Source organism: Dermacentor silvarum, chromosome 7 (assembly GCF_013339745.2).
Source record: "Dermacentor silvarum isolate Dsil-2018 chromosome 7, BIME_Dsil_1.4, whole genome shotgun sequence".
In the NCBI taxonomy this organism is placed as follows: Eukaryota; Metazoa; Arthropoda; class Arachnida; order Ixodida; family Ixodidae; genus Dermacentor; species Dermacentor silvarum.
Window position 1 is genome coordinate 16477912 of NC_051160.1, and position 11148 is coordinate 16489059.

Here is an 11148-nt window from a genome sequence, read left to right on the forward strand (position 1 = left end):
TAGCGTGGCGTTGCAGTTCCCATTGTTCTTATCGGTACAACTGCGAATATAGTGTTCTGGGGGTGAAATGCTAAAACACCCATGTACTTAGATTTAGGTGCACATTAAAGAACCCCAGGTGGTCGAAATTTTCCGGAGTCCACCACTACGGCACGCCTCATAATCAGATCGTGGTTTTGGCACGTAAAACCATATAATTTTTTTTAACTGTAGTGTTCTACGATACGTATGTCGTGCGCCGTTGTTCTATTGTGTGCGCAGATGCGCTGCCGTTGTTCTATTGTGTGCGCAGAAAGTTACAGTGTATAAGTTGGCTTTCCTGCAGTGCGTTTTCGGCGCTCACGGACGAATCAGTGAGAAATAGAAAGCTTCGCTTTAAAAAGCGCGCGCCTTATACATTCGTCATCATGCGGCACGTGTGTTCGCTGACGTGCGGATCCGGTCGTCGGCTCCAACCTGCCCTATCAAGGGCACAACGCCTTATCGGCTAGCGCCCGCCTATCGGTTTCCTCCGTCGAGTGAGAGCGAAGCGACCAGACGTACACCTCGGCACCGAACGGTGCTAGTACAGCAGACGCCGATGCGTGCATCATAAGCAGTTACAAAAATTGGTCCTCGTGTTGACGCATTCGTCGGCCGGGCCATCGTTTTTTTCCGCGCGTGGTTTTGTAACGCGTATACGCGGCAGAAGCCGAAGTTGGTGCGAGTCGTCCCAGTCGGACAGCAGCGGAAAAATACATGCGGCGCATCCTCGCGTTTGTGAGCCGTCTGGCGTCTTTCGTCTTCGGCTGGCTTCCGGTCGGCCGCGAACGACTCGCGGGCGATGGCCGTCGGGTGCTGGTGAGCGGCTGCGACTCCGGCATCGGCCTGAGGCTCGCGCAGAGGCTTCACGACGCCGGCTATCGGGTGCTGGCGGGCTGTCTCAACATCGACAGCGCGGGCGCCCGGCACCTGACGACGCTGTGCGACGGCGAGTGTCCGGTGCAGGTGCTGCAGCTGGACGTCACCAGTGACCAGAGCGTTCAACGGGCTCTCATCCAGGGACAGGTGAAGGAAAAAGGTCAGCCGACTCCGGAATAAGTTCTAATTCAAGTGTTTTAACGTTCCGAAACTGCATGGTGGGTGATGAGGGCCGCTTTATACTGTAGCCGCTTCATTGATCCACGGCGATCAACATCCCAAAGCAGTATTGGGATATATTTGGAGAGGCTGTCAATGGATGGCAGAACGGATTAATTTTGACCCGCGACCTCAGCATCAGGGTCATAGACACAGCGGCGAGTTGTGCGTCAAAGGCGTCAAAAGAAGTTACGATAATTTAAAAGATAGAAAATCACAGCTTAGCATTAACGGCCTCGGTTGATCTCGCACGCGCGTGCGATGGTGCGCAGAATCCATAAATATTTATATTTTTTCGTTACGTATTTTCACTAGCATGTACTGCTACTACAAAAACGATATGTAAGGAATGTAATGTCATAAAAATACCATAATGGCGTCAATAATGTAAAAAAAAAAACAGATCTGATTGTTTAAAGATGAAAAGAAACAGCATATTTGTGCAACCTGGCAGAATCGTAAATCAATTTCCAGCGAAGCTGTTTCTTTCAAAATGTTCTATTAGTGATTTTAATGCGTGTAATTAAACTACACAAATTAGAGCTTCGTTAACATACGACCCATGGCACGGCCTCTGTAAATTGAAATTCGGAGCCACACTTTGTTCCACGCAGGACACCTGGAAAATGCTTGGAACGCTTAATTGTATATAACTCTTTCAAGCGCTTTGCGCATTTATTCACTCTAAAAACTAGGGAAAGTATCGCAGGACTAAAGGGGCCGATTTATCCAAGACAATTTTATGGTCTCGCAATATGTCGGTGGAGTGAAATGCGTTGTTCACTCCGTAAGCAACGAGGGAGTGAAATGTTCTTTATACTATACGTCCTTCTGAAAGAGAGTAGAATGCCCGTTATACGCTTGCGGCAATAGAGAGCAAAACGTAGCGCATACTCCTCCTTCAATTACAGGAGGCTGGTCCGGAACATGGCGATGTATTACTCACGCATGTGCTTATTTAGCTCAGTGTCGCCTTTGTGGCACAAAGCAGCAGCACCGAGAAAAACGCGGGAACTCCAGCGCAGAACGCGCGAAACCACGACCAGAACTGTGCCGCGCAGCATCAAATCAACCGTACATTACTGCGCACACCCGAAAAACAGTTAAAATACTTAAGGGTGTATCTTTTGTACCACAACTATCATCATCTGTCCTGCTTGTGTTTCCTTTCTTGAAAGCTCATGGACTCGCGGTTTAACTGTCAAGAATTTGCCATGTCACGCATTCCAACTTCGCATTCCGGCAAAGTTGGTATAGTATCTCGGCCTGTTATATGGCATCCGAAAATGGTCTTGTATGGCATTCTTAATTGTACGCCGGTCTCTGACCACTTCTGTACCTGTGTATAGTCGGTATATAACTCTTGTTCGTTATACACGATAATTCGTTATACACGATAATTCGTTATATGTGGGTTCGATATATCCAGGTTCGACTGTGTATATAAACAAACACGTGGCTCGCCGCAGGGCTGTGGGGGCTGGTGAACAACGCGGGAGTGTGCGTGCTCGGCGAGTTCGAGTGGATGACACCGGAGCAGGTGGAGCGCACCATGGCCGTCAACCTGCTGGGTACCCTGCGGCTCACCAAGTCCTGCCTGCCCTTCATCCGACGGAGCAAAGGTTCGACACGAGACCACGTCGCGTTGAAACCTCGAGAGAATCTCGTCACTGAGAGTTTCTTGCCGGCATGCGTGTATTACCACTGACATACTACACTGCGTATAGTGGGTGAAGAAAATTAAAGAATCCAGAGGAGGGCGTAAAATGTCGCAGTTTCGCCCGAAAGAAGAAACACGGTAGCGAAGTAGTAAATTACTGTTACACGAAGTATAAGGCTAGTAAGTTTTATGGGAAGCATAAGTAAACGCTCGCCTACAAACTAAACGAGCGCGGTTTCACTCACAGAAAAACGTACATAAAACAGAGCTCACTTTACGACCGCGAGTCACAATGACCGCGCGGTGAGGAACGCCGGTAACCTGAAATGCGCGTGATCGATCGTCCCAAATCGAACGTTCACTGTTTTTCAACTGTGCCGCGCCTCCAGAACTCGGCGACAGGTCACGTGACTCCCAAGACAGTGCGCATGAAACTGCCAGTCTTCCGTACAGCTCGCGCCCTTCACATCTGGCACCTCAGCAAATCACGCGACCTCAAACAAACCTTAATTGCTCGGCGCGACAGCACGGCGACGCCGACGGTCAGAAAGCGCCTCGAGTGTTCGCGTAATTGTTATGGCAATACAAAAAGCGGAACAAAACTTCTCAATCCATCTTTTCGCGTATAGGGCGGGTGGTGAGCCTGAGCACCGTGGTGTCGGCGTCGCCGGGCTTCCCCTGCATGGCCGCCTACTACGCCAGCAAGACTGCCGTCGAGTCATTTAGCCGCTGCTTGCGGCTCGAGTTGGCCCGGCACGGAGCGCACGCGATCGTCGTCCGGCCCGGCGACCTGGTCAAGCACACAGCGCTCTTGGACCGCCAGGCCGACGACAACCAGGCGAGTATATATGCGCGTGCCGGAGGATCGAGACACCGCGGGTATGATGCTCTGGACAACGCCGAATTCTGCCGTGTTGTCAAATTCTGTTGATTTGATGTATGGAGCATATCACAGCCTACGCAAGATGGCGAATTTCACAATGCGGCCGAATCGGACAATGCCAATAACGCTCATGGTGAGACTATACTGGTGTTCTCATGGTGAGCCCATCGCGTGCGAGATGCGAATAGGCGAGTGTGGACGTTCCTGTTGTGTATTCTCTGAAGTCTGGGGTCCAAAGAGGGCCACAATCTGCCGTGATGACAGCAAGACTAGAAATAAATGTGCCCCGAAAAAAGATCTCGATTGATTGCGCATTTATTTCCACCTCTCGGGAGGGAATAGTGAAAAAAAAAAAAAAATCGCCGCATATCCACGAAGTGAATGATGATGATTGGGCGAAGCACGGGGGGATCATACGGGTAACCGTGAATCCCCCGTATATATATATATATATATATATATATATATATATATATATATATATATATATATATATATATATATTGTAAGCACATTTAACGTACTTCATCGTTCTCATTTGTATACAGCCATCATCATCCCTGTTTCTCTTCTTCGTGTTTGAGCCTCGGCCGTGCCGGTGGAATAAACGGGTCTGCCAGTGCTTCCTGTCCTGGTCGTCTGCCGTCTTTCAATATATATATATATATATATATATTGTACATGTGTACAGTATATATACAGCGCTTATGTAGCTCTTGTGCACCGCAGCACCCCTAGCGGTCTCCATGCAAACCAGAGCTACGGACAACGACGAAGGACAAGGCTCGGCCCTAAGGTGCTTCGCCCCTAAAGAAATGTCCGACAATTACGTTACTCCCTAATGCGAATTTTTAGCGCAGCTGTATATACGTGTTTTTATTTCGCGATACACTGAGGCGAAGAATCCGAGACCGAAATCACTGCAACGACTGGCAGTGGGCCAGTGCCGTCAGCGCCTTCGCAGAGGGAGGGGCAGTATGTGAACGCTGGCATGATGAGCGGCACCGGATCCAGCTCTGGAAGACGACAAACGCGAGAGCAGTGCAATGAGCGTGTTCGCGCGGTTACGCTGTGGGACGCCGACGCTCAACTCTGGAACGGGCGCCTGAGAGCTGCGCTCTAAATATCGGCAGATCCGACATTCATGTAGGAATCGGTGTTAGGCGAAGCTTTCCTTGATTGTTTTTTACTCAAATGTTACGCAAACGTAATGCCAATGACTAAATTGTTTGCACAAAATGACGGTCTGACAACAGCGATATGATGACGACGACGGAATGACGACAGCTGCATGATGATGACGGCACGCCGTGGACTGCATGATTACGAAAGCGTCACGACTGCATGATGGCAACGGCGTTAAGACAACATACTGATAATGACAATGCGACAATGGAATGAAGACGATAGAGTGATGACGATCGTTTGACGATGACAGAGTGACGACGGCGGAACGATGACCATGGAACGACGACGGCCCGATGACCGCGGCATGAAGAGGACGGAAAGACGACAGTTGCGTGACGATGTCAGCGCGCCGACGACTGCATGATTATGACGGCGTGACGACTGCACGGCGATGTGAAGTCGACAGAACGATCGTGGCAACAGAATGATAGTGACGGCGACGAACTGACGAGACTGCATGTGAGGAAGGAGTGACTACGACAGAGTAGCGAGGACGGAACAAATGACGACGGCATGACAGCAAGAAATGGCGACGGTGGGAATGAAAACGAAAGAATGGCGACGGGGCGACGAGAGTGTGTTTTGTTTGGAGCTGACGTCTGCGCTGGCGTAGATCATCTACCTCCCCAGGCCGCCTAGCTTTGCACTACGTCCGGCACACCGGTTTGAGAGACCGCTTATAGTGCTCCTGTTCTTCCTGCCACGTTCACTCAGTGCTCACTCTCTTCCTCTTTCTATTCCCTCTTTCCCTTATCCCCAGTGTAGGGTAGCAAACCGAACGCTCGTCTGGTTGACCTCCCTGCCTTTCCTCTAGCTCATGACGTTCTCTCCGGCACTGCATGGTTTGCGCTATCCCCTGGACGACAATCGTGCAAGACAGCAGGCAGCATGCAGCAGCCAGCACACGACACATATCCAGTGGCACATACCCCGTGACACATTCAACCAGCGACCCAAGTTGGGCGCATAATCGGCAAGGCAGCAGCAGCACCCGAAAAGTGGGGAGAAGAGGCAAAGGAACCTTCGCTTTAAGAGGCACAACGTGCAGCTATCAGTGTTTGTCACTTATGCTGAAATTTTGCTGTACAGTCGGAGCGCACAACACCTCTCGAAACAGGCGGCGTAAGCTTAATTGTTCATACAGTAGAGTAGAAAAGATAATTATTTCGGTGAGCAAGAGAAAAGCTTACAGGCCCTTATCGCGTATGAGAATTTCCTATACCCGTTTCCAACTTTCGTTTTCTTTTTTAAGGCTGTTTTCGAACAACCTCCAAACTGCAGCGCTCCAATGTCTTCGTGAAAACTACGAAAAAATTTGCTGACCCAAACCCACGGGACTGGTTGCTCCCCATCCAGGATATTCTTTACCGATATCCCGTTAACTTCCCCACCCGATTTTTTTAAAGCTTTGACATTCATGCCAATTCATTTCCACGATAACCCCCCCCTCCCCTCATCGCGGAAGCGCTTGCTCAGGTGTTCATGCTGCTCCAACCGCGTCGCTCTATTGCATCTTCAAACATACACTAAGCACAGGGCGTCGCAAGTATACGGTAACGCGGAGATGATGGCGTCTTTTCCAAGAGGATATTTTTGCGCGAATCACCGCGGCGCGATACGGGGGGCCGCATTGTCGGTGCATCAATTTCGCGGACTTTGTGTGCGACGTCACGTCTAAGCGACGCGCCTCACTCATTCGACAACCACCCCGTGAGCTGAATTAACCAGTCAACGAGCATTCATTTTTGATCGACCGAGAGTGCTATCCCTGGACCGTCATGAGCGCACTTCCAAGATGCAGCGTGGCCTGCCGAACTCTTTCAGAACAAAATGTAGGCCACTATTTGGCACAGTACTCCCAAGAGAGCTCCCCGCAGAAGGCACCATTTGTGAAGTTTCTGGAGTTCCAGAGGTCCACGGGACTATACTGTAACACATGTCGAGAAAGCTATGTATATACTTGTAACGGTTGCTATCCGCTGGACTGAGTACGCGGTTTATTTTGTAATCCTCTCTCTCTCTCTCTCTCTTGGCTATTCTCTTCCCACCGTGAAGGGTAGTCAACCAGAAATACGCAACAATACTTATTGATGGGTATAGTGAACTAGAATACTGACTCCAGTTCACTATATTAATGGGATAGGTAGTTTATACGCATTGTGGTCAACGGGAAAAAAAGGCGTGATTACCACGTGCTGAACGAACCGGACAGGAAAGAGCGTCACTCGCAGCACAGGTTTATTCAGAGAAGACGTGGAAGGTGCCGACGTGCCCGAACACATTTGCGCATCGAAGTCAAACAAATACAGCAATAGAAATTACTAACATATACGCGCGAATAATTGACATTCATTGCTGCGCAGGGCCACAGGTCGACGCATCGCTGATGCAAATATCTCGTTTCTTTCTTAGGTGTAACTATGACACGCTCTATCCTGTCCAGTTGGTTTCGCCATGGGGTTTTCGCGTTTGTATCACCACGATAACCAGAACTGCATCTTGTCAACCTCCCTGCGTTTGTATACATCACTTCTTTCTCTGTGCAGTTAAGTGTACGCGTTTCCCCAAAACTGCATACTGTGCAGCTCTCATCATGAACGTCATCATCAATACCATCCTCCTTCCTCTTCACATCCTATCTCGGTTACTCCACCACAACCCCTTCCCCAGCGTGGAGTAGCAGGCTTAGAGGCACTTCACTCAGGCTGACCTTCCACCTTTCTGCCAATAAAAATTACTCCATCTCCCGCTAAACGGAACCATGTGTGGATGCGAAGCAGCGGGGAGATGGTTAGCTTGAGCGGGAGATGGTTTCGCGGCAGCGGCCCGAGCGCTCATCGCGGCGCTGCACAGGAGAGAGAATGAGGCGCGCGCGCTCCGTCATTTTCATACCGCGGAACTACCGCGGAACTACCATGGCGCCCCCAGCGGAGTATGCAGCTGTCACACCACCTGTCGTGCGCGCCGCTCCGGATTCCTAGAGGAGAGAAAGGGGGGAGCGTAGGAGAGGAGAGAGGGGGAGGGGACACGGGTGCGCTGTGGGGGGTGTGGGACGCGGGCGCCGCTCTTAGAGGATTCCTAGAGGAGAGAAAGGGGGAGCGTAGGAGAGAGAGGGGGAGGGGACGCGCATGCGCTGTGGGGGTGTGGGACGCCGCGGGATGGAGGGACGGACAAAGCCCCCGCCATAAGCTGCTTCGCATCTAAAAATTCTCTCCCGCACGCAGGCTATGTGGGAATCGATGGACGAGGAGCAGCGTTTAACTCACGGACTCCACCTGGCGGGCTTCGTGCGCGGCTGGCGGTCGCAGCAGGGCGCGCTGTCTCCAGGTCGGCTCGAAGACAGCCCCCTGTTCGGCCACATCGAGCATGCGCTGGGCTCCCGGCGCCCCAGCGCCCTCTACGTGAGCGACCGTGGCCTGTGGCCGCTGTTCCTGCGCGCGCTGGCCCTGCTGCCCACGGCGGTGTCGGACGCGCTTGGGGCGCTCTACTACATCTTCCTCCGGCGTCTCGGCGGCGACGGAGGACCCTCAGCTTAGGATATGCGCGTGTCTGTATTTTGCACTGTATCGCTGTTGTGGTCAGTTTTGGAGAGAGAGAGGTAAAAAAAAAAAAAAAAAAACGTTTTTCTACATCGGCAAAAAGTTGGGAAGATATTTTCGGTGTTTCGTCGGACTCCTACCGTATTGGAGTGGCCGATATCCCGACGTGAGACTCCTCTAGGTGCACGGAAACGTTTGAGCACCTGTTGTGTATACTTGTCCTCGCTACGACGTCCAACGCCTCTCTCTCCGGAGAACTGTAACCCGGTTGGACTGGAGAAGATTTTCTGAGTCAAAGATACTCGGACCGTGGCCAAATCTTTCGGTAACGCAAAAAGCTCTCCACCTGTGCATAGTCATGTGCATCCTCCCGCGAGCACCCATTGCTCACTATCTCTCTTTTCCTATATATCTCCCCCCCTCCCCTTCCATTACCCACTGTGTAGGGTAGCAAACCGAACGCTCGTCCAGTTGACCTGCCTGGCTTTCCTCTTCTTGATTTCTCTCTTGTCGGGCAGTATCGCTCTGTCACCGAGGCTGCACTATCGACAATGTCTTGAAGAGCGAGTTTGTGTGGGGGCGCACCACCGGCGGCGTGGAGGAGTCTGGACAGGCCTCATACTAACAGAAATGTCGAGGAGGGGGGGAGGGGGGGGGGCACGTGATTGGTGTGCCACCCCCTGACTACGCCGCTGATACGAGAATCTGAGACTCCCAGTCATCGTGATCTGAAATGCAAATCACATCAACAAGCTATATACGAGGTCTCCTCCAGGTAAGAGCAAACTGCCGGCGTCACCTCAGGTGAGACAGCTCCCGCGCAAGACAGTGTACGATTGGCTTCCACGCACATCACACCTACAAACGTGTCGAGCAAATTTATTTCGGGAAAGGCCGAGAGGTCGGCCTAAGGTTTGAGTGCTCTAGCCTGCTGCACTGCTGATAGGGAAGTGGAAGAGGAAAACAAATTGTGCGCCTGTTTGCGTTTTTCGATGCAAATGGCGTGTAAGCACGTAAAATTTGTGGCGCAACGTCAGTACACGGCATAGACATGATATAGTTGCTATGGCATGTCTAGGACGTGTACGCAATGTATATGCTCCCAAAGGGAGCATATATACATTAACTCGATTCCAGCAACTCAACTCTAGTGTAAATATCTGTTACAGCCATAGGTAGCGGTACAAGGTAGATTTTGAAAAAAAGTTAAGGAGATGTGTACAAAAGTGCTAGATAAAAAAACATGTACAGCATACCTGATTAAATCAAGGATTCTAGGCGACTCTTTGTCGCCACCCCGTTTCAAAGTGGATGCCAATAAATCATCAGCAACTATGCGCGCTACGCGAGCGCGTGTGTGACGGCAAGGTGGCGTCACGACGACGACATGACAATCGCATTACGGCTGAGTTATTGTACTCCGACGAAGAAGCGTTACAACCTGTTCCGTTACAGCATGGACCAATCAAGAGACAGATGGAGAGGTTGCATAGAGGTAATGAATACTCGCCGCAGACGGCAAAGTAGACAGCTAAGCGGACAGCGGCCATCTTAAGCCTCATTCCAATTCTCCCGAAGACGTCAAAGTATAGACAGCATCGAAGTCAAAAACGATGCCGGCTACTTTCCTGTCCAAACAAGATGGCGACTGAGCAGGACGCTTGGAAAGCTGACAAGAACGCTGTCTGCGCACAAGACAACATAGACACGCTATCCTACGCTCTTAATGTAAGTCGGATCGTGTTTTTCATGGGTTCGCAGGCGCAAGGATTTAATGAATGAATAAACCTTCATTTGAGACGGTGACTTGTCACTCGGGGTGGAAGGGTCCCTTATTCCAGGAACACTCTGGCCTGGACCGCCCGCCAGGCCCGGGCGACGAGTTCGCGCTGGCCGACCAGGTCCGGCTTGGAGATCGGAGCCTCCCACTTTTCTGTGAGGAGGTTTTGGTCTGCGTGTGCTGCTGCTGGTTGTGTCGCTTTGATACTTGCATGGGTGTTCTTGCATTACAGTAAAGAAAAGAAAGGGAGAGAGAGAGACAAGCATATGTTATTGCTGTATTTGAAGTCTTTGCAGTAGAAGACATCCTGACACACCGTCTACTGCAAAGACAATACAGAAATAATGTGTGCTTTTCTCAACTTTTTCTTGTCGTTGCGAGGTGGCTTCACGTCGCAGAATCGTCTTCCATCCGTTTTCCAGACGGTTCGAAACGCGTTCCATTACACGGCCTCGAAGCTGTCCCGGCTGTCGCCCTAGCTATCCATGTAGACTGCCTCCGACGCTGGACAGAATCGGAACTCACCCAATGTCGCATAGCGTGTCTCAAAGCGCTCGCTGCCACGAGGGAAGGATGGAGAAAGGACGAAGAAACAACGCCGTGCTGATTCGGAGGCTGGCTCGGACAATTAATGACCCCAATATTAACCAGGACGAAATAACTTGAGGCATTTCGGCCTCGTGCGAGTCAACGCGCGAAGGCGACGGCGTTTGGATGGTCGTCACATGCACTACGACGAACGAGATTGCCGACCGCGAAGAGCGCAAAAGCGTCGACAATCGCAAGAATCTGCAATCTGTCTACGCTAAAAGCAAAGAGAGAGGAGCGGTTAATTAAGGCTGACTGTCTCTACCAGACATTGATGTACCAGGCCGTTCAACCACGCATCAGGAAGCACTTAAGCCCAGACGAATTCACCGTCACAGCGCACTGTCATCAAATACGACTGACAGCGTGCAGCGCATTATGGTGAAACTGG

The 11148-nt window shown here is 51.0% G+C and overlaps 1 protein-coding gene across 1 annotated transcript; it reads left to right on the forward strand.

Annotated features, from left to right (window-relative positions):
* Positions 1-360: 360 nt before the first annotated feature.
* Positions 361-8970, forward strand: LOC119457602 (D-beta-hydroxybutyrate dehydrogenase, mitochondrial). The gene is made up of 4 exons (XM_037719218.2): positions 361-1060; positions 2589-2741; positions 3409-3617; positions 8075-8970. The coding sequence occupies exons 1-4, from the start codon at positions 739-741 to the stop codon at positions 8384-8386; spliced, it is 996 nt and encodes a 331-aa protein (XP_037575146.1). The 5' UTR covers positions 361-738; the 3' UTR covers positions 8387-8970.
* The last annotated feature ends 2178 nt before the right edge of the window (positions 8971-11148 follow it).